This window comes from Acomys minous (assembly GCF_964271855.1).
Source record: "Acomys minous genome assembly, chromosome: 6".
In the NCBI taxonomy this organism is placed as follows: domain Eukaryota; kingdom Metazoa; phylum Chordata; class Mammalia; order Rodentia; family Muridae; genus Acomys; species Acomys minous.
In genome coordinates, this window is record NC_140487.1 from 77,001,865 (window position 1) to 77,029,391 (window position 27,527).

The 27,527-nt window shown below is 43.7% G+C and overlaps 1 protein-coding gene across 3 annotated transcripts in view; it reads left to right on the forward strand.

Moving 5' to 3' along the window:
- Nucleotides 1-27,527, forward strand: part of UBE2H (ubiquitin conjugating enzyme E2 H) — an 89,932-nt gene that overhangs the window by 58,674 nt on the left and 3,731 nt on the right. For 2 of the 3 annotated variants that reach the window (XM_084786406.1, XM_084786407.1), the window contains exons 4-6: nucleotides 6,740-6,779; nucleotides 8,355-8,407; nucleotides 27,116-27,244. In XM_084786406.1, the coding sequence (XP_084642532.1) occupies nucleotides 6,740-6,779; nucleotides 8,355-8,407; nucleotides 27,116-27,244 (222 nt within the window). The remainder of the gene's footprint in view (nucleotides 1-6,739; nucleotides 6,780-8,354; nucleotides 8,408-27,115; nucleotides 27,245-27,527) is intronic. The other variant, XM_084786408.1, reaches the window with a different exon arrangement.

Consider the following 27,527-nt stretch of genomic DNA (forward strand, 5'->3'; position numbering starts at 1 on the left):
TACTTACCATGTTGCCATAAAAGCTGTTTTCAAAATATGTTCTCTTAAAATACCTTCATAATAGTTTCTGGTGGAATGGAAACAAGTGTTGGGGACATTTTCTCATTGCAGACATGTTCATTAGTGTCGTGATAGCCTTGCCAAAAGGAAGGAGCACGTGCCAGCACAAACACACTCAGTCCTGAGCATGCTCCTTCTCGGAACCCCTAGCTTGTTCTCTCCCAGTCTTCCCCCGTCCTCATCCACAAGTTTCATTGTTGTCCAAAACATAAAATGACTGCCAACGACTCTGCACACAGATAGCCCAAGAACAAATGTAAAGGAAGTGATGTTCTTTATTGATTGGCTTTTGGTTTTGCTTTTTTTTTTTTCTTCTTCTTTTTTTTTTTTTTTTTTTTTTTTGAGCTGAGCATAATGGCATATGCCTGTGATCTATGTACTTTGGAAACAGGAGGATCGTTACAAGTTTGAGGCCACAAGGAAGTCCCAGGCCAGCCAGGGCTAGGTAGGCCATGTTTGAAACACACACATGCATCTTCACATCGCCTTTAAAAGCCTTCCAATATAGTCTGGAGGGAGGGATCCAGAAGTGGGGAATAGGATGGATATAATTAAAATACATTATGCCAGTCGTGGTGGCGCGCCCCTTTAATCCCAGCAGAGGCAGGCGGATCTCTGTGAGTTCAAGACCAACCTCGTCTACAAAGTGAGTCCAGGACAGCCAAGGCTACACAGAAAAACCCTGTCTGGAAAAGCAAAAAAAAAAAAAAAAAACAAAACAAAACAAACCCAAAATAATTTTAAAAGACAGGTTTTTAAGTAAAAGCCTGTGAAATGGAGAGATGGCTCAGTGGTTAAGAACACTGGCTGCTTGTCCAGAGGTCCTGAGTTCAATTCTCAGCAACCACATGGTGGCTTACAACTACCTGTAATGAGATCTGATGCCCTCTTCTGTCTGATGCTCTCTTTCATCATGCAGTCATACATGCAAATAGAGTGCTGATATACACAGATAGCATACGCCTTTATTCCCAGCATTGGGGAGGCAGAGGCAGATTGATGTGAATTAGAGGCCAGCTTGGTCTACAAAGGCGAGTCTAGGACAGCCAAAGCTACATAGAGAAACCCTGTCTCAAAAAATAAAATAAATAAAAAATAACAATAAAAACAAAGGCCTTCAATAGGAAAAGCTCTCTGGTCTGGGAAGGTTTCTCGTGTAGTGTTGACCTAATAGTACCCAGTCTTTCAAGGTGAAGTTGTCCGCTGATATTGCCCACTTCTGGATAGTCAGTGAGTTTCGTGGTTCTCTGTGGTGATATAGCACACTGGTAGTTTATGTATCATGTTTTTGAATATTCTATTTCACAACACTGCCTTGACCACATCAGTTTCCTTTGGGGACTTCACTGCTGGACATTTCCTTTTAAGTCCTGTATTCTTGGAGTTCTAGACACTGTTAATAAATCCTAGATTTTTGGCACTCATAGGATCTCTAGAAAAAAAGAGTAAGAATGGGTTGTTTGTTTTTAAAATAAGCCCTCTACCACTGCGCTACATGACTTGCTTTGTAGAGGCTTCTCTAGAGCAGGATGGAGCAGTTTGTATAGAAAGCTTCACTGGAGCATAGTCAACGACCATTGCGTTTTTATCTTTGGCTACTTGGTGCCACAGCAAGAGCTGGACAGAATGAACACCTTTGTTGGCCAGTCTTTTTGATTGTTTGCTTGGTTTTGGTTTGGTTTTTGTTTTTCAAGACAAGGTTTCTCTGTGTAGCCTTTACTGTCCTGGACTCACTTTGTAGACCAGGTTGGCCTTGAACTCACAGCATGATTCACCTGCCTCTGCCTTCTGAGTGCTGGGATTAAAGGGGTGCGCCACCATGTCTGGCTAAGAATGGGGTTTTTAAAGATGATATAGTCCAGCCATGTATGTTCATGGGTGAAAAAAGCACCCATATTTAAAAGTAAAATGGCAGGCCCAAAGCCTGAGGTGGTGCGGGGGGGGGGGGGGGCGGGCCAGAACCCCAGCCATCTTAGTGCTTTGCTCTTTGCATGTGCCCTGCCTTGTCTCAGCATTCTGATGTAGTAATTCTTAGCAGGGTACTGGGGTCTGCACTCTGGGCTCCAGATCTTTTGTTACTAAAGTATGTTCTTGAAGGGTTTTTGGCCCTTTCTATTAAAACTTCTGTATTCAAACCGGGAAATTGAAATTTAACTGAAAACTGTAGAAACTGTATGGATTTCAGGTGTGCTCTCCAGTCTAAGCCAAAAAAAGTGATACTTTAATCTTTGCTGGACAGTTTTGATATAGTCCGAGCTCATCACCTATATTCTTATTCCTTTAAGGTGCCCCTCAGATTGCTTAGTTCCCATGTAGGATTCCCATTCGTTCTTTTTTGTTTGAGATACGCCATTGTTTTATCTCTTAAGTACTGAAGGTGCTGGGAGCCAATTGAGCTGTCCTTCAACAAGCCTTTTTTGTTTTTTTTTTTTTGACAGCCATTTGTTTAAAAACAAAAACTGATGTTCAGACACTAGTTTCAGTGGCTTCTCCTCCTCTTCTTGAAAGCTCTGCTCTCTCTGTCCCAAATCTGGTCTTTTTGTCCCTTATCCCTTCATTTCAGCTAGCATCTTTGCTGATCCTCAAAAGTGTGAAATGAAGCAAACTTCCTGTGTACTTTTCACTTGGCTGTTTGTATGACCTGGTGTCTCTCGGGTACCAAATGCTGCCCCACCTCCCACTTGGTAAGGTACCTTTTTTGGCCCCAGCTGAAAATTGCAGCTTCTACCCTGGCTTCCCGAGTTGTTTCTCCATGGCACTAGCCCATGTGGTGCAGCACATACTTGTTGTAGAGAGCTCTCCTGACAAGTCTCGGCTGTAGTCAGCACAGGGTGCGTTTGCTTTACTGCTGTGCACTGCAAGTTTTAGCAGCAGGGTGTTAAGTACCAAGAATACATTTGGATCATAAACAGTAGGTAAGCTACTGTAGTTCATACGGAACCATTCTTTTGAGTTAAAAACAAAGAAAGCCAGGCATGGCAATGCACACCTTTAATCCCAGCACTCAGGAGGCAGAGGCAGGAGGATCTCTCTGAGTTTGAGGCCAGCTTGCTCTAAAAAAGGGAGTCTAGGACAGCCAGGGCTACACACAGAGAAAGCCTGTCTTGTTTACTGTTCATTGGAAGGTTTTGTAGGCTGTGGGGTGGATGAGTTGCAGAGTACTTGCCTTGCTTGTGAGACCTTGACATCCCAGCACTTGGGAGGCACGGGCAGGAGGATGCAAGTAAGAGGCCAAACTCTGAATTCCTTCATGATCGAGATAACACTATGGTTTTTCAAGACAGTTGTTCTGTATTCTTAAGTGTTATAGATCATGAGTACCATTGTTGTTCTTTACAAGCTGTGAGGGGGGTTGATTTGGTTTTGGGAATTTTTTTGTTTTGGGTAATGGATTTTGTTTTATTTAAACAAGAGGAAATTAAGATGTGAAATCTGAGAATAGTTGGTTTTGTTTTATTGATTTTCCTTTAGACAATCCAGCACTAGTTTACACACATATAATTAAATCTACTTTTAAAACTTGATACTATTTCTATTTATTTGAACGGTCCCCCTACCCTCCCCAAAGACAGGGTTTCTCTGTGTAGCCTTGGCCGTCCTGGACTTGCTTTTTAGACCAGGCTGGCCTCAAACCCACAGCGATCTGCCTGCCTCTGCCTCCTGAGTGCTGGGATTACAGGCGTGAGCCACCACTGCCCAGCTAAGTTTTTAACTCTTAAAATCAAACATCATAGAAATTCAGGAGTGCCATAAAAGGAAACGTAGAAATCCTGGAGTCACCACTCAGACACGTGACATTTGTAGGCCTTTCACACTGTTGTGCTCTAGTTCTGAGAGTGGAGTTGGGTGTAGGATTTTGAAATACTGTGACAAAAGTGTTTTAACAAAGAATTCCACACTGTTAACATTTGAATTTGTTTGCTTCCAGCTTCATATCTGTGTGCACACTGGCTTAAAAAAAAAAAAAGATACTCAAGTACTTCTCTCTCCCCACCCCCCAACAACAGTCCAGTTAGTGCTGCCTGCTGGGATGTTGGCTGACCTTATTTCCTTGATCTAGCGTGGGTAACTGTAGCTGTGTTGAGTTCATTATCTAGAAGAAAGCACATCACAGCATCCCTTCCCATCCTCTGCTTCTTAACATTGTCCCTGCTTCGTCTTCCTCCATGTTTCTGAGCTTGAGGAGGGGCCTTTGTTTGATATGATGTCCCATTAGGGCTAAATGTCCAAGCAGTCACTCAAGCACTTGGAGTGGACAGCAGTTACTCAAGAAGAAAGTTCCCGAGAAGGCTGAGAGCATCTCTGTCTGTGTGTGTATACAGATACTTAGTAAGCAGCTTGAAAACATCTCCATTTAAGTTTTCCCTTAGGACTGCACCTCCTAAGCTAAAGACTTGACAAGGCTTATAGTGCCATGTTTTATTTTCCTTTTTAAACGTAACTTTAAATGTATCCAAACTGACAATGTTGATCTAGTTCACTCTGCCTAGCTATGTAGGATTACCAGTCCTTGGGTGTTCTGCACTTGTTTTAGCCCCATCTGTGGGGAGCGGGGTTCAGTTCTTGACTCTTGCACTCCTACCCTGCTGCTTTGTAGTCCTGGTTGGCCTGGAACCTCACTATGTAGACTAGACTGGCCTCAAACTCAGGCCTCCTCCTGCCTCTGCCTCTACTGGAATTAACGTGCGCCATCTGTTACAGTAGTAACTTCCAGTATTCTCATACCTTATCCTGGACATGTACATAACTAGCATTTTCCTAGGCTTATGGAATATTTTCTCCTTTTAAGACATGAGTGCTTCTATTGGCTTAGGATATCTCTTAAGCATCTTTAATTTTCTTTAATGAAAAATTAGTATCAATGCAGCAGCCTTTTGCGTCAAAGCTCTTATACATTACAGGACTTTCTTGCTGTAATAGTTTAGTAGATGAGGCTTTGTCTTAACTGTCGAAACATAATAGTTCTAAGCACAAGAGTTAAGGGCGAGATTGCTGTTTGGAATGGCAGAGCAGAGTGGGAAGGTGCCTGTGCCCCTCCTGTTCTTGATTCTTGTTTCCTAACTTGAGGGATGTTTCTGAGGCTTTTGAAAATCACTTGAGGCTGTGCTCTAAGTTGCCACGCCTGTGTTTTCATACTCTCTCCTCCTTTCCCTGTGTGTTCTCCGTGTCAGAGACTCTTGTCTCTTGGCCTGCTACTACAGTAACCTCTGGGAGAATAGTGCTGCCTCATTTTTGTACCCTGACTAAATGGCTGCCAAGTAGGTGTTGACAACCATATTTGGGTTTTTTGTTTGGTTGGTTTGGTTCGGTTTTTTGAAACAGGATTTCTCTGTGTAGCCTTGACTGTTCTGGACACCTTTTGTAGACCAGGTTGGCCTCGAACTCACAGCGATCTGCCTCTCACACCCGGCTGACCACCATATTTGGAAGGGCAGGTAGAGTCTGTGGGAAAGGGGTGAAAGAGTGGTGTGGGGACAGTGATGGTGCTAGTCACCCTAGAGGAACTTGTTGAAAGTGTGCAGTAGGGCGACGTTGTCCTAACAGGGAAACACGGCAGAAAGATGGCGCAGTGAGGAGCTTTGAGTTTCTTCTCCTCTGGATATTGTTATTTACATTTGTATATACTGATTATATCACTAAGCTTGAGTTTAAAATGAATACATTTCTTCTTGGACATTTAACAGCAAGATTTAAGTGTATATTTTGTCTAGGAATACATTTTAAAAGTTAAGTCTGACAGATTCAACTATCTTAGAGCATGCATTTTTATTCCTTGCCTTATTTCTTAGTTGCCTCCATTTTAATCAAAATTGACTTCTTTTGAGTGAATAGATTCAAAGGAGCCGCCTTGGTCACTGTTGTTGTGAAATGTTGTGGTCTGGAAACAGTGTTCTAACTTCAGCAGCTTTGTTCGTGTTCCGCTGAGTGGCCAGTGTAACCCATCAATAACATCAAAGGTTCAAGTGCAGACCTGCAGGAAGGCTTGAGCAGCACAGCCGAGAGCGTGGCGCTTCTAAGCTTTCATCGCGCACTAGTTACGAATCACTTTATAATATATGTTCTTGGCAAGTTTCTGGATAATTCCGAAGACAAGTTGCTTATAAGACTATCTGATGCCAGGCACAGTGGCATACGCCTGTAATCCCAGCACTCAAGAGGCAGAGGCAGAGCTGGGCATGGTGGCTCATGCCTTTAATCCCAGGCAGAGGCAGGTGGATCTCTGTGAGTCCAGGACAGCCAGGGCTACACAGAGAGACCCTGTCTCTAAAAACAAAACAAAAAAAGACTATCTGAGCGGGGCAGTGGTGATGCACAACTTTAATCCCAGCACTCAGGAGGCAGAGGCAGGTGAATCTCTGAGTTTGAATCCAGCCTGGTCTACAAAGCGAGTCCAGGATAACCAGGGCTATACAGAGAAACCCTGTCTTTAAATTTTTTTTTTTTAATTTAAAAAAAGGAAAAGATTATCTGATACAGCTGCACGGTCACAAAGCTTACTTGTTTGTTACAGAACTTGTAGTTTAGTTAGTTGGGGTGAATATAATCTTACAAATTGCCAAAGATCTAAGGTTGAAAGTAACAATTTGAGTATCACCACCTTTTCCAATCCAGTACTGACAGGTTAAAACTCATTGTTCTCTGCATACTTTGTACTGCTAATTAACATCTCTTTTTGCAGGATTCATGAATAAAATTTTCCATCCCAACATTGATGAAGCGTAAGTAACTATTTAAAAATGTTTAAATTTTAGCAACAGCTGTTGTTGATTAATTAGAGGTCATCTCTCTTCCACTGCTAGAAAAGAACCCTGAGTTACCCTTTGAGTTTTATGAGAGGCAGGACTATATGAGTGCTCACTGGCCTGTTGTCAGCATATGGATTTGCTGCCATCAGCCTTTAACATACGGCTTAGTTCTTGAGGGATAAATACGAATGAATGATAATTTCATTTTAGGTAACAAATCTTAATTACCTGTTTCCTAATGATTGTTTTCAAATTATATCATTGCATCCTGTCTTGTCCTTTAGTGCTGGTTATTTGGACTATACTTTTTCATCGTCCAGCTTTAGTTTTGCTGTCTCACAACTGTTAGGAAATTTTTGTGAACCTTGTATGAATAGATTACACGTCTACATTGTCCCTTAATCTTTAATACCTCAGTGTATCCACCTTCCTAGTGACAAGAGTGTCTGTTCTCTTAAGTAACCACAATAAAGATGATTAAGGAATTTAGTATGATGTGATAGTGTCAGGCTCATATACTACCTTTAGTTGTCAAGTTTCCTTTAAATAACTTTAATCAAGATCAGTTCCCCAACTTACTTTTCTCATCTATAAAGTCAAGGTTTAAAAAAATATGAGCGCTCTTTAAAATCACCCTTTAATCTGAGTTTGTTGTTCGTAGGAGGCGCAGAGCGTGTGCACACTGACTCTGCTGGTCAGTCACTAGGCTGTCTACCTGTGTGCACACTGACTCTGCTGGGCAGTCACTAGGCTGTCTACTCGTGTGCACACTGATTATGCTGGGCAGTCACTAGGCTGTCTACCCGGGTGCACACTGATTGTGCTGGGCAGTCACTAGGCTGCCTACCTGTGTGCACACTGACTCTGCTGGGCAGTCACTAGGCTGTCTACTCGTGTGCACACTGATTATGCTGGGCAGTCACTAGGCTGTCTACCCGGGTGCACACTGATTGTGCTGGGCAGTCACTAGGGCTGCCTACCCTTGTGCACACTGACTGTGCTGGGCAGTCACTAGGCTGTCTACCCGTGTGCACACTGATTGTGCTGGGCAGTCACTAGGGCTGCCTACCCGTGTGCACACTGACTATGCTGGGCAGTCACTAGGCTGTCTACCCGTGTGCACACTGACTGTGCTGGGCAGTCACTAGGCTGTCTACCCGTGTGCACACTGATTGTGCTGGGCAGTCACTAGGGCTGCCTACCCGTGTGCACACTGACTGTGCTGGGCAGTCACTAGGCTGTCTACCCGTGTGCACACTGATTGTGCTGGGCAGTCACTAGGGCTGCCTACCCGTGTGCACACTGACTCTGCTGGGCAGTCACTAGGCTGTCTACCCGTGTTCCCGGGTTAGTTCTCATCACCCGGCTTAGCTGGTTTCTTCTTGGACTAGTTGCTCTTGTCCGTTGCTGGTTGTAAGCAAAACCTGTGCTTCTCCCACTCACTCATCTTCAAGAATCTGTTACAAAGTGTTTTTGATAAAACTAGCTGCCTGAAACATGCAACTAGATTTCTAACTTTTTAAAAGTGCCATTTTCCATCTGTTTCAGGTCAGGAACTGTGTGTCTAGATGTAATTAATCAAACTTGGACAGCTCTCTATGGTGAGTTTGGCCACAGAATATTTTTTGGAGACATTGAGACATTTGCCTCAAAAGAATGTTTGGCTTTTCTTCAGTGGTTAATTTGTTATGTTGGGAATGGGAAAGACATTTGAGGGGCTGTGTGGGAAGGTTTGCTCAATCGGGGGAAAAGATGGGGCAGGGCGGGCTGGGGAGACCATTCAGTGGTTAAAAGCACTTGCTGCACAAACAGGAGCACTGGAGTCTAGATCCCAGAACTCAAGACATTTCAGGTGGGTGTGGGGACTGTCAGTCACTGCAGCCTCTCAGGGCGGAGACAAGGAGTCGCCCAGTGCAAGCTGGCTGGTGAGGCTGACCACAGGAGCCAGTGAAGGGCTGAAGAGATGGCTGGGAGAGTCTTAACCAGGTGTTCTTGAATGGGACCTGAGTTCGGTTTCCTGCACCTTGTCAGGCTGCTGGCATTGGCCTGTAACTTCAGCTCTGGAGGATCTGATGCCTCTTGCCTCATTCCTGTGAAAATACTGTGCTCCCCCCGCCCAACAGACAGAATTTTTAACATTTTTTTAAAAATTTTAAATATAAAAACTCTGTGGGCCAGGTATAGATCACTGGTAATTTCAGTGCTCAGGAAACTGAGGCAGGAAGAAGTTTGAGGGCATTGGTGGCCTGCATAGGAAGACTGGCTGGAAAATTGAAACAAAACCAAACAGAACTAATACAGTTTATAAGGTTCTGAACTAAAGATATAGTTATATGTATATATGTGTGTGTATCTATATACACACATACATACATACACTAATGTAGTTTTTTTTATTTTTAAGAGTGTATTCTGGCCAGGTGAGGTGGTGCAGGCTTTAATCCCAGCACTCAGGAGGCAGAGGCAGGCAGATCGCTGTGAGTTCGAGGCCAGCCTGGTCTACAAAGTGAGTCCAGGACAGCCAGGGCTATGTAGAGAAACCCTGTCTCAAACACAAAACAAAAAAAGTGTGTTCTGAAAATGCCACTTAGTTTTAGAAAAAATGAATGAGGTGAGTACTGTGGTAGACACTTAGCCATCCTTCTGTGGTGACTCATCCTGGAACAGGCCAGCCAGTGAGTGAGTCAGTCCTTGAGAACACTGTGTTGGATATCACACAGGATGGTAGCAGCAAGCTTCCGGTCCTTAGCTTGTCGCCTGCTAGGGAGTTGAAGGTAATTAAAAATCTATTTAAAGTGAATTGGTGATACTAAAACAGGGTAAATGGTTTTTTATCCACAAGTTCAGATCCAGTCTTGATAACCACTGCCTTCTGATGCTCCTACCCTGTGAGCTTATCCTGTGCTGTTGTGCTATTAGGAACTGCTAAACATCTTGCAGTTCTCTCCTTTGTCCACTTTGACTTTTTTTTTTTTTTAATGTATACATTGGTCTGTCTGCTTATATACATGCATGCCAGAAGAGGGCACCAGATCACATTATAGATGGTTGTGAGCCACCATGTAGTTGCTGGGAATTGAACTCAAGACCTGTGGAAAAGCAGCCAGTACTTTTAACCTCTCAGCCATCTCTCCAGCCCCCTTGACTTTTTATTAGTGCCTGTTAATTTTTTTCTCTACTAGATTGTTACCTGCCTTAGAGACTGTTAGGTTTGTGTCCAATTTGTCTTTAAGTGGGACTTTTTAGCACAGTGCCTTCTAGAAGGACTGCAAGAGCGACTAAGAAGACAGCTGCTGAAGGCACAAGAAAAGGAGAAAAGGATCACTTAGGGCTACACCGTCCAGAAATGGGAAGCCCTGGGCGGAGGCAGAGGGGCTCTCTAAGTGTGAGGCCAGCCTAGTCAGAGAGGCCCTGTCTCAATGTACAAATAAATAAATACTTGTTAGGAGGCAAGGAGGGATATATAGGAGGATTTGGAGAGAGGAACAGGAAAGGAGCAAATATGTTGTAATCTCAAAAAAATTTTTTAAAGGAAAAAAAAAAAGCTCATGAGAGCATGCTACTCTTGGTCCACCCACAGGCTGAAAGCTACCTTTCCCAGACAGCCTTGTTGTGTTAGTGGGTGAGATCACAGAGGGTGGTTGGTCACTAGCAGTATGCACTTCAGCCCTTTATGCTTCTTCTTGATCATAGCGTTCAAGAAATATTTTCTTAGTGCAGTTCTGTCTCCTGCTCTCTATATGGCTGTTTGCCCCGCCCCCCACCTCAAGCGTTACTTTCTCAGAGACGTCCCCTTTCCTAGCCAGCCCATCATACAGCATCTTTTGTTTTCCATATGTTTTAATTTTTTGTTTTATCTTGATCTTCTGGATTTTAATATAAGCTCCATTTGCAACCCCTTTTAGTTCAAGAACAACAAATCTTTACTTGTATTTGTTTGTTTGTGTTTGAGGCAGGGTCTCTCCACATATCCTTGGCTGTCCTGGGACTCACAATATAGACCAGGCAAGTCTGGAATGCATAGAGATCTACCTGCTTCTGTCTCCCCAGTGCTGGGATTAAAGGTGTGCGCCACCATACCTAGCCAAGAAGAAAAACTTTCAAATACTTCTTTTTTATGTTTATGAGTGTTCTGCCCGCATGTGAGAGTGCACCACATGCAATGCTTAGAGCCCATGGAGGCCAGAGGAGGGAGTCAGATGACAAGCAGCCATGCAGGTGCTGGGCCAATCTCAGGTCCTCTGCAAGACCAGACACTGCTCTTAACCACTATCTATCTTTCTAGCCCCAGAAAAAATCTTGTGACCCTGGATATATAAGCAAATACAACAAATATACAAATTAAACATTAACTGGTGACAAACCGCAAAAACTTATTTAAAAATAATTCTTTGAGCTGGGTGTGCTAACACCTGCCTTTAATCCCAACATACAGGGGACAGGCAGGCAGATTGCTGTGAGTTCCAGGTCAGCCTGCTACAAAGCAAGTCCAAGACAGCCAAGATAACAGAGAAACCCTGTCTCAAAAAAGCAAAAGGAAAAAAGAAAAAAGGAAAAAAAAAACCCCACAAAATTCTTTGGCATGCATATAATTTTACCGCTTATTAAAAATTAAAGCAAACTTGCATACTAATGAGATTGATGAGTTTATTTTTTAAAGAATTAAATATCGGCTGCATATCTGATACTATCAAGTGTAGAGCATCTTAGATGTTTTTCAGAGTTAGTTGATAATGGTCAATACTAAAAAGGCTACCTTGATTAGTATAGAATGCAAATGACAGCTATATTTAGGAATATTTCAGAAAATGTTGAACTTCTAACTTGGTCCTTACATGCAAAGGACTGATGGTAAAAACATTGAAAGTGTTTGCCTTTTTAAAAAGCAGAAAGTAAAAGCATCACAACTCTGAACACACTCAAGTCTCAGGTCTGAGCTGAGGTGTCTCAAACAGCATTCACTTGCATGATGGCAGACACAGTGCAAAGTGCACATCTGTGTTCAGAACTAGGGCTGCTGTAACGCTCACGGTGCAACACAGGCAAGTGCTGCTGTGATCTTTGGATTCATTATATGTTGGATTTTTAAAATAATTTAGGTTATTGCATTTTCTGAAATGTTTTACTCTTTCCAATATTTCCATTTTTCATTACCTCCGTCCACATGAGGTTAATGTCCACAGCTGTAAGAAGCTGAAAAATAGAGGCGGTTCTTGCCTTGGTCTTTTCTACACATACTGCCTGCTGTACAGCACGTTTCCACTATTTGTTGAACTAAATGTGTCAACCATGTCCAGTACTACTTACTATAAACCTTGAGGACTGGGGACTTACAAGATGATGGATTTTTTCCCCCCCAAGCATTTCTGGCAAGCTGCCTGAACTACCTGACATAATGTGTTTGCTTAAATTGCATCCACATTTTAGAAATGTACATAGCAAAAAAAAAAAAAAAAACACAGCCTGGTTCCAGTTACACAAAAGCTAGATTTAGACTCACTAACTCTTGTACAACTGGCCAGAAAACCTTTCTAGAAAAGGCTTATTGACTCTCAAGGACCTCATGTCTCCAAAAGCTTTTACATATATAATTTATTTTATACATTGGTGTTTTGACTGCATGTATGCCTGTGTGAGAACATTGGATCCCCTTGGAACAGGAGTTAAACAGTTGAGAGCTGCCATTGTGGGTGCTGGGAACTGAACCCAGGTCCTCTGGAAGAGCGGCCAGTGCTCTTAACCACTGAGTCATTGCTCCAGCCCCCTCCAGATGTTTTTAACAACAGATTTTATTCATATGATTCACAGATCCTCCTCCTCCTCCTCCTCCTCCTCCTCCTTCTTCTTCTTCTTCTTTTAAGATTTATTTACTACATATACAGTATTCTGCCTGACCTGAAGGTCAGAAGAGGGCACCAGAGCTCATTATCGATGGTTGTGAGTCACCATGTGGTTGCTGGGAATTGAACTCAGGACCTCTGGAAGAGTGGGTGGTGCTCTTAACTGCTAAGCCATCTCTCCAGCACATAATTCACATTCTTAATGGTTTGTGTTCATCATTGTGTGCAGGTTGTCACCACACATACACCCCCTATGGCCCACCAGTCTTCTTTCTGTGTTTATAGGTTTATTAACTCTGAACATTCCTTATCAACTGTGTCCTTTTGTAACTAGCTCTTTTCAGTTTGCATAGTTTTAGAAGGTTTATCCTTCTTGTAGTATATATCAAAATCTTCTTTTCCTGATTGGTCTGTTGTTACCACGTTTTATTGATGTGCTGTGTCAGATGGTGGTCATTTGTGTACTGCTTTGGGAACTATTTGTGTGTACAAAGTAAGGATATATTCTTTAGATTTATTTTATGTGTATGGGTGTTTGGCCCACACACATGTCTCTGTATTGTGTGTGTGTGTGTGTGTGTCTGCAGTGCCTGCAGAAGCCAGAAGAGTCACATCTCCTGGTTTTTCAAGACAGGATTTCTCTGTGTAGCCCTGGGTGTCCTGGACTCACTTTGTAGACCAGGCTGGCCTTGAACTCACAGAGATCCACCTGCCTCTGCCTCCCAAGTGCTGGGATTAAAGGCGTGCACAACCATGTCTGGCTCTGTCTGCAGATCTTTGGTTTTTTTTGTTTTTGTTTTTTCAAGACAGGGTTTCTCTGTGTATCCTTGACTGTCATGGACTCACTTTGTAGACCAGGCTGTCCTCGAACTCACAGAGATCCACCTGCCTCTGCCTCCCGAGTGCTGGGATTAAATGTGTGCGTCACCACACCCGGCCTATGTGCAGATCTTGATGTGGTAGTGCTCTTTCATTCTCTTCAGCGGTGAGGAGTTAAGAGACTTACTTGCAAAATTGCTGTACCATTTTAAAATTTCTGTCAGAGGTCTAAAGATTGTCAGAAAAGATTTAAAAGTAGAAGCCAGTGTGCCTCAAGTTTCCTTACACTTAGGGAATGTTAGAGTGTGTTCTTGTATTCTCTTATAAAGCATTTTGTAGGCAGCAAGCGTCAAGCCACTTAGGTCAAAGAAAAGTGTATCTCCACAGTACATTGTATGAGTTTTTCTTGAATGTGGCCATTCTAACATTACAGCTAAGTGCAGGAAAACACAAATACTTTGAGATTGTAATCAAAGGTAAGATGAGCATGAGAAAATTGTTTTGATATATGCTCTGAACAACAAACTTATTACTCTAGCAAATTCAATAGACATCAGAGAGTTGGTTCAAATGTCCATGAAGGTTTTTGGAAGTTAAGATTTATCTAATGTTGAGAACTGAACTTTTATTGGAGACTGCCTAAGCCTCTGGCATTAAAGGGTTAGCACATGATGGGTGAGTTCTGAATCACTCTGTTTCCTGCAGAGAGTCTTATGTGGGCTTAGGCCAGGCATGGTAGCATGAGCCTTTAATCGGGGAGGCGGGGGCAGGACTCACCTGGTCTACAAAGTGAGTTCCAGGACAGCCAAGGCTGTTACACAGAGAAGCCCCGTCTCCAAAACAAAAACCAAGCTAAAACCAAAAACCTAATCAGGGAAAGTTAGTTTAACCTAAGAGTCCAGTTGAAAAGCATAAGGGTTAAGTTGGCCCCCAAAACTTGTTGCAACACCTACTTCCGTATGCCATAGAGAAGCTGGCTATAAGGTTTCCTGCTGTTACCTGTGCCATGGACATGTGCAGTACAGTGGGCACAAGTGTTTTAGAATAGCAAGTCAAACAGCAGTAGCAAGGCCGGGCGTGGTGGCGCACGCCTTTAATCCCAGCACTCCAGAGGCAGAGGCAGGGGGATCACTGTGAGTTCGAGGCCAGCCTGGTCTACAAAGTGAGTCCAGGACCGTCAAGGCTACACAGAGAGACCCTGTCTCGAAAAAACAAAAACAAAAAACAAACAAACAAACAAACAAAAAACAAACAAAACTGCAGTAGCAGGTCTGTACTTACCATAGCATGATATTAAGCACTGTTCATGCTAGCAGTGAATTGAGTTCTCATCCCCTTTACCAAATAAAGCCGATTTCTGTTGGCTCATATGACTCGCACTTTGCTTCTATTCTCGTTATATTGTCTGTTTTCCAACTACAGGAGAAACTTTTTTTTTTTTAAGAAGTACCAAATTGGTTTGATCATAATTTAATCACCAAGTAATTTTATATTATTTAATATGGTTACTTCTGTAAAGATGGCATCATCTTTATGAAGTTCTATCTGACATTTATCTAGTAGTTCTCTGTTGTACTCTTATGACATTGAGAGAAAATAGATGACAAAATTATTATTCCAGCATAACTATATCTTTTCTTTTTTCTTTCTTTTTTTTTGTTTTTTTTTTTTGTTTGTTTTTTGTTTTTGTTTTGTTTTGTTTCTTTGAGACAGAGTTTCTCTGTGTAGCCTTGGCTGTCCTGGACTCACTTTGTAGACCAGGCTGGCCTTGAACTCACAGCGATCCACCTGCCTCTGCCTCTGGAGTGCTTGGATTAAAGGCGTGCACCACCATGCCAGGCTACAATATCTTTTCTTACACCCCTTCCTGCTCTTGCAGACATCAGTGATAAAAGCACTGGAAAACTTAGCTGCAGCCAAGGGGCCTGGGTTCCAGTGTCAGAGACACGGGAGGGCTCAGCAGCTGAGGTCTACGTGCTCTTCCAGAGTTTGGTTCCCAGTACCCACACCAGGTGCCTCACAACCTACCAATAAGCCCAGCTCCAAGGGATCTGTCTTTTCTCTTGGCTTGTTTTGAAAGGGGATCAACTTGACACAACCTGGAGTCATCTGAGAACCTTAAAATGTTTCCATGAGATTGGCCTCTAGGTGTTTTGGTGGCGGTGGTTTGGTTTTTGGAAACAATGTTTCTCTGTGTAGCCTTGGCTGTCCTGGAACTAGCTCTGTAAACCGGGCTGCCCTAGAACAGACATCTGTCTGTCTCTGCCTCCAGGGGCACCACTACTGTCTGGCAGGAATTTTCTTGATTGATGAACTTAATTCCTGCTTAATTCTAGCAGAGGCAGGAGGATCTGTGTGAGTTTGAGGCCAGCCTGGTCTGCATAGTGAGTTCTAGGACAGCCAGGGTTACATACTGAGACCTCAGAAAAAAAATTTTTTTAAATGATTGTTATAGGAGAGCCCAGGCCGCTGGTGGTAGTGCCCCCTCAAGGTCCACTGAGCATACTGAGCGCACCAGGAACGGTGCCACCCCTGGTGTCTGCTTCAGCTCCTGCCTCAGGGTCCTGCCTGCAGTTCTCACCCTGACTTCCCTTCATGATGGACTATGATCAGGATATGGAAACTGAAATGAGCTCTTTCTTTCCCAAGTTGCTTTTGGTCATGATGCTTCATCACAGCACGAGAAATGTCAACTAAGGCACTATCTGACTCCCTCTTCTTACAGGCAGCATCATTCATATACAGACATACACGGGTGTGTGGGTGTGTGTAATGTATAGTGGTTAATTTAAAAGTATGGGTCAATTAATGTTTATTATTAGGCTTATAATTATTACAGCAGTATTATGTACCTCTTTTCACAATCAAATAAGACACAAACACCTAATATATTTTAGAATAACCTTAATTTACATGGGGCATGGCAGATATTACTTCCTAAGTTACCTTCCAATATTGCCCAGCCTCTGTCCCATACCATCTGCTTCTAATAATTTCTCTTTGGTTACCTCCTGTCCATAAGCCCAAAAATACTTGCTAAGGTTGTTCATCTGGGCCATTTCTTTCGTGTGGAACCTCTTGAGTTCATCCTCCGGGCCCACATGGCTCTTTCCTGTCCGGTGGCAGTCCCCTCCTCCTCCTCCCTCTTCTGGTACCTGACTGCCTCTCCTTCCCAGGATCCTCTCTATCCTGCAAGCCCATGAGCTTCACTCTGCCCCTTCCTTCTGCCCTGCCCAGGTATCAGCTTTTTAGCCAGCCAGTCAGGAAATAATTTCTTTTTTCTTTTTTTTTTTTTTTTTTTTGGTCTTTTTGAGACAGGGTTTCTCTGTGTAGCCTTGGCTGTCCTGGACTCGCTCTGTAGACCAGGATGGCCTCGAACTCACCGCAATCCGCCTGCCTCTGCCTCCCAAGTGCTGAGATTAAAGGCGTGCGCCACCACGCCCAGCTAGGAAATAATTTCTTAGGCAAGGTTAAACAGCAGTACTTGGGGTACATGACAGTCTGTAGTGAGAATATCAGAGGATGGGGAAGCAATTAACAAATTACAAAGCACCAGATCATACTCCAAGAATAATAAATCTTAAAAGACAAATAATTGATGGAGAAAGTTCATTGAACCATGGGTAGTTGGACGGTGGTGCTGCATACCTTTAGTCCCTGCGCTCAGGAGGCAGCGCCAAGCAGGTCTCTGTGAGTTCAAGGATGGCCAGTGCTACACGGTGAAACCCTGTCTCAAAAAATCAAACAAACCAAAAAAAAAATCAAAAGTTTGTTTTTAATGTGTATTCTTTTTGTTTTTGCTTTTGTTTTTCAAGACAGGGTTTCTCTGTGTAGCCTTGGCTGTCTAACTGTGTACACCAGGCTGGCTCGATCTCACAGCTATCCGCCTACTTCTGCCTCCCAAGTGTTGGTATTAAAGGTGTGCACCACCACCTCCCAGCTAATGTGTATTCTTGTGTGTCTTCATATATGCAAATACATGTACGAACATGTATACAAACAGGCCAGAAAAGAGGACATCACATCCCCTGGAGCTGGAGTTACAGAAAGTCGTGAACCACCCGGTGTATATATGTTGGGAATTAAACTCTGATCACTGCAAAAGCAGTGTGCACTCTTAACTGCCGGGCCACACCTCCAGTCCCCTCTGGCCATGTGTACTTTTTTTAAAAAAAAGATTTATTTATGTATTATGTATACAGTGTTCTGCCTGCATGTGCCAGAAGAGAGCAGGAGATCTCATTATATAGATGGTTGTAAGGGCTGGAGAGATGGCTCAGCCGTTAAAGGCTAGGCTCACAACCAAAACTCAGAACTATTGGAAGAGCATCCGGTGCTCTTAACTAGCCTCTGAGTCTTCTCTCCAGACCACCATGTATACTTTTTTTAAGTTCTCCTTCTATTTCTTAGTTTTTTAAGACTCCATGTGTATGTGTGTGGGTGGGTGGGTGTGTTTAGTTGCCTTGTGAGCTCACATTTGTAGGGCTGAGAAACCTTAAGTGAAATACAGCTTCATTCTTGGGCAAGTTTGGCCCCTACCCCTTCATTGTACTGGTGTGTGTGTGTGTGTGTGTGTGTGTGTGTATACAAATGAGGTGAAAGATTACTTTCTTATATAAAATTGGGCAATTTATAGTTCTTACCCTTAGAGTTGTTAACCATTAGATAATGTCTATTTGAGAAAATCTCAACATATTGGACATTACTTCCCAAAGAGTCATCTGGCCATTAGTAATAGATAAATAAGGTTGGCTATGACAGAAGAAATGTGTCAGTGACTTAGAGGCTAGCAAGAGAAACAAAATTAATTTTATCAAGTATTTGGGGGGAGAATAGAACAAATTTTTAAATAGTTATCTTCGTGTCAGGCTGTGAGGCTCTCCAAATAATTTACATTTTAGCAAAAAGTAATTGCTAGCAATACATGAGAGTCTGGATATGACCCATTGCACTCAAAATAAAACAAAACCAGGAAAACCTTTCTGTGAGCTGTGCTGATGGACAACACTTATAATCCTAACAGTTCCCGCAGAAAAATTTCTAGTTCCAGGTTAATCTAATCTACACAGTAAAACAGTGCCTTAAAAAAAATTAATAGGGGGTCTGTTCAAACTACTGTACCACCCAAGGACAATGCATGCCCTAAACCTAGAACCCCATTCAGATCTAGCCAGTGAACAGTACATTCTCCACAGCTGTGTGGAGAGCAGGGACTGCCTCTGACATGAACTCTGGTGCCCCATATTTGACCACCTCCCCTTGGTGGGGAGGCCTGGTGGCACTCAGAGGAAGGGGAAGCTGGCTACCAGGATGAGATCTGATAGGCTGTGGTCATATGGTGGGGGAGGAGGTCCCCTCCTGCCATAGACTTAGGGGAGGGGAATTGGGTGAAAGAGGGAGGGAGGGGGGGGGGAAACAGGAAGATACAAGTGGGGATAACAATTGAGATGTAATTTGAATAAATTATTTAAATAAAAAAGAAAAAATAATGCATTGTCACTCTAGGTATGCTGTTCCTAGATTCTGGTTTTGGTTTTGGTAGTTTTGAGACAGGGCCTTGTTAGGAAACTCAGGCTGGTCTCTCAGGTGCAGCACTCCTCCTGCCTCCCTAGTGCTGGGTGGTACACATGTGCCTCTGTGCCTAGCCATGAGTAGATGTTGTAGGGACAGCTTCTGATAGGCTGTGTGCCCATCTCTATGACTGGCAACAACAGTTTGAGCAGGCACCAAAGCTCAGCGTGGCACCCGTGTACGTGTGGATGCGGAACTTCATACTTTATCTCATAAAGTAGTTATTTCAGGAAAATGGGAAACGTTGTTTGGTTGAAATTTCTAGTTAGAGATGTGACATTCACTGGTGGTCAGCGTTGTGGTTAGAGGATCAGAAGCCAGCCAAGGTGGGACTCACAGCGGTGACCTCCTTTCTTGGGGCTATAGGTACACAGTTACTTTAGTTCTTAAATAGTAATTTTTTTTTTAATTTATTTATTTTGTATACAGTGCTCTGCTTGCATATACACCTTCCCGCCAGAAGAGGGCATCAGATCTCATTGTAGATGGCTATGAGCCACCATGTGGTTGCTGGGGATTGAACTCACGACCTCTAGGAAAAGCAGGCGGTGCCCTTAACCTCTGAGCCATCTCTCCAGCTCCAAATACTAATTTTTTTTAAGGCAGTGTTTTGCTGTGTAGATTAGATTAACCTGGAATTTGAAACTTTTCTGCTTTAGCTGCCCGTCTATTAGGATTATAAGTGTTGTCCATCAGCACAGCTCACAGAAAGGTTTTCCTGGTTTGGTTTGGTTTGGTTTTTCAGTGCAATAGGTCAGATCCAGGTAATCCTGATTTGCTTTTTCTTTGGGTTTATTATACATAGGTTTAAAAAATTATAGGTGTATTTCTTTTTTGTTTTTCAAGACAGGGTTTCTCTGTGTAGCCTTAGCTATCTAGAACTCACTCTGTAAACCAGGCTGGCCTCAAACTCAGAGATCCACTTGCCTCTGCCACCCTAGTGCTGGGATTAATGGTGTGTGCCCCCAAAGCTTGTGGATTCTTAGTTTATTACTCATGAAGTTATCCCTTTGGGGGATTGTAGACAGGGTTTTCTCTGTGTAGCCCAGGCTATCCTAAAACTTACCTTGTAGACCAGGCTGGCCTTGATCTCGGATCGATCTTTCTTTCTTCCTTCCTTCCTTCCTTCCTTCCTTCCTTCCTTCCTTCCTTCCTCCTCCTCCTCTTCCTCCTCCCCCCCCCCTCCTCCTCCTCCTCCTCCTCCTCCTCCTCCTCCTCTTCTTCTTCTTCTTCTTCTTCTCCTCCTCCTCCTCCTTCTCCTCCTTCTCCTCCTCCTCCTCCTTCTCCTCCTTCTTCTCCTCCTTCTCCTTCTCCTTCTTCCTTTTTTGTTTTTTCAGACAGAGTCTCTCTGTGTAGCCCTGGCTGTCCTGGACTTTTTGTAGACCAGGCCTCAAACTCACAGCAATCCGCCTGCCTCTGCTTCCCAAGTGCTGGAATTAAAGGCGTGCCCCTGCCACACCTGCCTAATTTTCTTTCTTTCTTATATCAACAACTACTAAACTATTGCCTAGTAGTTAAACGTTTTAATAACAAGCTTTAGTGTAAACTATAAATACACCCCACTGGCTGATTGATTACAGATTAACTGCCTTCATTTCAGGAAATTAGTAACAAATCCTAGTGTCAGATAAGCAAGGTTGTAACAGGTTTGAACTGCAGTGACCTCTAAAAACCACCCTAATAAGGTGGGAAGTGTTCTGAAGTTGAATAGGCTATGAGCAGTGTCTGTGATGAGAACTGCTCATGTGAGATACAGAGAATGTACTTCCTGTAGATCACATGTCTTCGCACCACATTTGCCTAGTGTCCTCAGAGGCCAGAAGAAGGCATCAGATCACTGGAGCTAGAGGTATAGACAGTTGTGAGCCACCAGGTGGGTGCTGGGAATCAAACCCAGGTTCTCAAGAAGAGCCATAACCACTGAGCCATCCCTCTAGCCACTATTTTATTTCATCTTGAGATAAAGCCTCACTATGCATCTTTGCCTGGCCTAGAGCTCACTTCATAGACCAGTTTCAAAGGCATCCATCCACCTGCCGCTGCCTTCCAAGTACTGAGATTAAAAACATACACTACCATCGTAGCCTGGAAAGTTTTAAAATGATCCACGTACTAGAGCTGTTTCTCAGTGGTGAAGCACTTAACCTGTCATGTGCAAAGCCCTGGATTCGATCTCCAATACCATATTGAGAATAAAATTACCTATTTTAAGCTTAAAACACTGAAAAGCCAAAATACTATCAGTAGGTGAAATTCAGTAAACATATCATGTATTTTATGTTAAAAGTGTGTGACCAATTTTTAATTTCTGCTAGTTTCTCTATTTAGATACCATTCTGTTTTAGGTCAGGCTGCCTATCTGAGGCTACTTCCAGGATGCCTGCTGCCTTTTCCAGCCGTAACTGCAGGGTACAGGTTCTGAGGGTGAAATGTCTTGGTGGTGCTGTGCTGTTTTGGGAGCTGTAGAAACTTTAGGAGGGCTCTAGCTGGAGGAAGTGGGTCACTGGAGACCTGTCTGTCTGTCACTGCCTCTCTACTCCCTGGCCAACAAGGGAAGAGCCACCTCTGTCCATGTTCCTGCTGCCATTATGTTCCATCCAGATCACTTGGGGCCAAGCAGCCATGCCCCCTGTAGGTTGTGTCTGAGGTAGTTCCAGGAGAGCCAGGGCTACACAGTGAGACCTCGTCTCAAAACACATACACACACACACACACACACATACACACACACACACACACACACACACACATACACACACACACACACACACACACACACACACACACAAATACAGTATTTTTTTTATAGCATCTCATTGTAGTTTTCACTGTTTACATACTGTAAACGGGAGGAAAAAAATTTTTAATGTTTAAACAAGTCCCAAATCTGTTGTAATTTCCCAAGCGCTAGTAAAAGATATTAAAAATCTACTAATTAGTCCTAAATTATAAAAATAACCAAGGGAAATATGGAAGTGTTTAATTATTCTCTCCCCCCCCCCTCTCCTTTTTTGATATTTGGGTTTTTGAAGACAGGGCTTCTCTGTGTATCCCTGACTGTCCTGGAACTTACTCTGTAAACCAGGCCTACTTACTCTCCTGAAGCATCCCCTAATGCTTCTAAAATAGATCTGCCACCTTGCCTGTGGCTGCCATACCTCCACCTGGAGAGGGTAGTTGCTACAGGAAAAGGAGGTGAAAAGGAGTTCAAGGAGCCAGGCATGGCAGCACATGCCTTTAATCCCATGTGTGGCACACATTTGAAACCTCTGGTGGCAGAGAGCACTCCAGCCAGCCAGGCCTAAAGAGGAGAGCCTGAGGCTGGAGAAATGGCTCAGAGGTTAAGAGCACAGGCTGCTCTTTTAAAGGTTCTGAGTTCAATTCTAGCAACTACATAGTGGTTCACAACCATCTGTTGTGAGACCTGGTGCCCTCTTCTGATGTGCAGATGTACATGCAGGCAGAACGAGAGGGGGGGGGGGGGAAGGAAGAAGAGGGAAGGAAAACTTAGAGAAGGCTCCTCAGACACATACACAGCTGCTCTTTTCTGTGTAGACTTTTGGGGACAAGCAGTGCCTGTATTTTGTACACAGAGGATCTAGCACATATGTGCTAAAGCCTCTGATTTTTGAGCAAATGCTTTGAAAAAATACCCTAGGGAAGAAATTTATTGTGAGAGAGGATAGGATGTTCATAACCTCAACTATCAGGAGGCTGAGGTGAGAGGCTCACCAAGCATTTGAGGCCAGACTAGGCTACAAAGAAAGACCCTGTGCTAAAAAGACAGCACTCAGGAGGCAGAGGCAGGCTGATCTCTGTGAGTTCAAGGCCAGCCTGGTCTACAAAGAGTTCAGGACAGAAAAACCCTGTCTCGAAAAACAAAACAACTACAACAACAGCAAAACCCAACACAAAACAGAGTTCATTGTGAATTTTTCCTGAGATTACTCCTTTATTTCTTGGTGTGTAGTTTGGGTTGTTGTCTTCGCCAGCCCTTTGTGTTTCTGTGGTGCCTGGGGCTTTGCAAGTGCTCTGTCACTGAGTTTTTCGAGACAGGGTCTCTCTGTGTAGCTTTGGCTGTCCTGGACTTGCTTTGTAGACCAGGCTGGCCTCAAACTCTCAGTGATCCACCTGCCTTTGCCTCCTGAGGGCTGGGTCGTGTCTTTTCTTGAATGAAGAGTCTTCACATCCTCACATACAGAACATGCTTCTTTCAGGGACACTTGTGGCCATGTGACGAAGCTCCTGGGACCCAGAAGCTAAGTCCTCTCCACCCAAAACTGCTGTACACATTTCCTTTGTTTCTTTCCTGACTTACAGGTGTGACTCAGCACATGTGTAACAATGGAGCAGAAGTATGTTCACACAGGAAGAGAACCAGTAATTAAGGGTTCTTTTTATTTGTTTGGAGCAAACACATTGCTAAAGCTACTTATTGGTAGCAAAGGCTGTGAGGTCTCTTCCTGGGACACAGGCAACCCCCTACTTATGTACTAGGCAGTCTGCAGTATGTCTCTAGCCCCAGAGCCCTTCTGAACATCAAGGAGAGCAAAACCTATTCTTTGTTGTTGTTTGGGAACATGGAAAAGTAATTTTTGTCAACAGCACCTGTCATAACAGCATGGCTGTGGTGTCCTTAGCTCCCTATCCATGAGCAACATGGGCTTTTTCCTGTGCTGGGGACTTGAGAATATGCACATGTCCACAGTGAAATGCCACATAGGCAGCCTAGACATCCAGTGTTTAAAGCCCACTCCGCTCACCACTGCAGTCTCGTGGCAGACATACGGAGTTGCCTTGTCGTGAAGGGAGATGGTATGCTTCATCCTATCGACAAAACAGCATGATAGATAAGCCCTTGTTTGCAAACCAGCCTCTTGGGAAAGTTGTATAACTTGTCTCCATTTCTTTATATGTGGAATAGACTTGGTGGTAACCACCTCTGGGTTGCAGTGAATTACTCACCAAAGTTTGTCTGGCCAAACCGACTGTGGTGGCTCAGGCCTATAATCCTAGCGCCTGGGGCTGCTGAGGCAAGAGGATCAAGAGTTGGAGGCCAGCGTGGGTTACAAGCAAGATCTTAGCTTGTGCTTAGTCCATGTGTTAATGCCACCGCCGCTGTTACCATCGCACCTGTTGTGACTATTGCTCTCTCTCACACACACATCTGCTCTGGCATTATGGTTTTATGGTTATGGTCTTTTAAAAATTTTTTTAAATTTTTTACATGTTTAATCGTATGTATGTGTAAATTCAAGTGCCCTCAGAGGCATTTCATCCCCCTAGAGCTGCAGCCACAAGCAGTTGTGAGCCACTTGACATGAGTGCTTGTAAGAGCAGCACAAACTCTTGTACACTGAGCCACCTCTTTAGTTCCTGTACAGCTCTTCCTCCTCCTGACGTGTTTACTCTTTGGCATTTCTAACCCGTGTCTGTCTGGTGGGCGGGGAGGTGTGTTTTATTTGTTTGAGACAGGGTCTTACTATGTAGCTGTCCTGGAACTCACTGTGTAGACCAGGTCTCAAATTCCCTGCCTGTGCCTTCCGAGTGCTGAGGTCAAAGGCATGTGCCCAGGATTAAAAAGTGAAGGCCAATAAACAGCAATACATTTTTGTTCTTGGGTTTTTAGTCTTGGCTTCTTTGGTGGCTGAGAAATCAGTCTTGTTGTATAGTTCATAGCTGCTTCCTTCTCTCGGGCATCCTTGCCTCCACCTCCCATATGTTGAGATCACAGGTATGTTCCGCCAAGTCCAGGCATACTTCCATGTTTATTAGATATTCCACCCAAGTGCTGGGCTGACAGGTATGTAGTGCTGCACCTGTGATCTGGGGTGCTGGGGATCAAACCCAGGGTTTAGTGTATGCGAGGCAAATACTGCCAGTTGAGCCACATGCCCAGACTCCTGGTGTGTCTTTTTGTTGTTGTTGTTGTTGTTTGTTTTGTTTTGTTTTGTTTTTCTTCTCTAGACAGGGTTTCTCCACTATAGCCTTGGCTGTCCTGGACTCTTTGTGGACCAGGCTAGCCTTGAACTCACAGAGATCAGCCTGCCTCTGCCTCCCAAGTGCTGGAATTAAAGGCATGTGCTGCCACCACCCAGCTCTTGGCATGTCTTTTAAAAATATTCTTTGGTTTTTCCAGACAAGGTTTCTCTATATTATCTTCGCTGTCCTGGACTCAACTTTGTAGACCCGCCTGCCTCTGGGATTAAAGGCGTGCACCACCATGCCTGGTTTTTAAAGATACTCTTAACTGGGCATGGTGCTAACACCTGGAAGACCGAGGGGGAGAATCACAAGTTCAAGGAACGTGTTCTCTCTAGATGTTAAAATGTATAAATGGTAATTAAATTCTTAGGGGAAATTGTTTTGTTTTGCCCTCTTGCTTAAAATTTTAACACTTGTGTCCTAGTGTGGGACTTTACTGTAATTTGGTCCCATGGGGCAGTTAAAAAAACCCGTGTGGAGAGACCTCCACGGTGTTTTTTCACATTAGCTCTGGATGAAACTGCTGAGGGGGAGAGCAGACTGAGCAAGCTGCCCAGGGACTCTAAGAACCACTGCCCATGTTTGAGTGTTTAAATTAAGCTTTAATAAACCAAAAGGCTGATTTCCTGATTTACTATTACTCACTGTATCTCAGGTGCTTAACAAACGAGTGATGATTCATAGTAGCTGTTTTGGGCAATACAAATAAGGACATTTTTATCTGCAGAATGTTCTGTTGAGACAGCACAACTCTAGAATATTCTAAGAAGTGAGCAGGAAGAACCAGCAGTTCTGAAAGGTTTCTTTTATGTGTTGGATTCCTTATGGGAATGAATCCAGAGCCTCGGGCTTGCTAAGTGAGCCCTCTGCCACTGTGCTACATGCCTTGCTTTGTAGAGGCTTCTCTAGAGCAGGATGGAGCAGTTTGTATAGAAAGCTTCACTGGAGCATAGTCACGACCGTTGTGTTGTTTATCATTGGCTACTTGGTGCCACAGCAAGAGCTGGATAAAACAAACACCTTTGTTGGCCACAAGATCGCCAGTCTTTTTGGTTTTTCGAGACAGGGTTTCTCTATGCAGCCTTGGCTGTCCTAGACTCACTTTGTAGACCAGGCTGGCCTCCAACTCACAGTGATCCACCTGCCTCTGCCTCCTGAGTGCTGGGATTAAAGGAGTGCTCCACCGCGCCCAGCTAAGATGCTTCAAAAAGAAGTTACAATAGTTGGGTTGGAGTAGCTTATTGGGACATAATTTTCAATAGTGTGTATTTCTAGATTTTCAATTTTGGAAATGGAGCAAATTAATTGGAAAAACAGGGCTGTAGTCACAAGGCCCTGAATTCAAACTCTCAACAGTGCAAAAAAGGGAAAAATGGAAGTGGGTAAAGGCTGGGGAAATTGCCCTTCAAAGAGAATAATATTCTGTGTATCTTAGTCTGGTTCCTTACATTTAAATTTTAAAGATGTAATTGGTGTTGGAATAAGTATGTTGTTGTAGAGAGTCATCCCCATGGTAATTAAGTATTTAAGCAGATGAGCAAGAGGGGGGTGGGGATGTTGGGGAGTGGAGAGGTAGTTCTGTGGTTAAGAGTGCTTCCTGCTCTTAGGGGACCTAGCTGTCTCCAGCACCCCCGGTCTTTGGGGCACTTGCATGCACACGATGCACATAAATTCATGCAGCCTAAAACACATAACATTTTAAATCATTAAAAAGTTATTTATGGCTGGGCGGTGGTGGCACACGCCTTTAATCCCAGCACTCAGGAGGCAGAGGCAGGCGATTGCTGTGAGTTCGAGGCCAGCCTGGTCTACACAGCTAGTCCAGGACAGCCAAGGCTGCACAGACAGTGCTGCTTTAATTCCAGCATTCAAGAGAGGTAGAGGCAGGTGAGTGTCTTTGACTTCGAGATCAGCCTGGTCAACAAAGTGAGTCCAGGACAGCCAGGGCTACTCAGAGAAACCCTGCCACCAAAAAAAAAAAAAAAAAAAAAAGTTATTTAAACTATTTTTTGAATGAGCACTCTTGACAACTGAACTCCAGTTACTTGGGTATAATTGCATATTCCCATGCATGAAGTTTGTTTGTTTTTTCAGATCTTACCAATATATTTGAGTCCTTCCTGCCCCAGTTGTTGGCCTATCCTAACCCCATCGACCCTCTGAATGGTGATGCTGCAGCCATGTACCTCCACCGACCAGAAGAATACAAGCAGAAAATTAAAGGTAAAGTAGAATGTACTTTTCGTTGGCCCTTCAAAGCCTTCTACTGTTTTGGTTTTTGAGACAGAGTTTCTCTGTATAGCCCTGCCTGTCCTGGAATTCACTCTATAGACCAGGCTGGCCTTGAACTGATTCTGCTGGGATTAGAGGTGTGCGCCACCAGTGCCCAGCTTAAAGCATTTTCAAGTTACTCAGTTCCTTATAGTTTTTCTCTAGTCTAAAAAGAGACTGCACCAGCCAGGTGTGGTAGGGCACGCCTTTAATCCCAGCACTCGGGAGGCAGAGG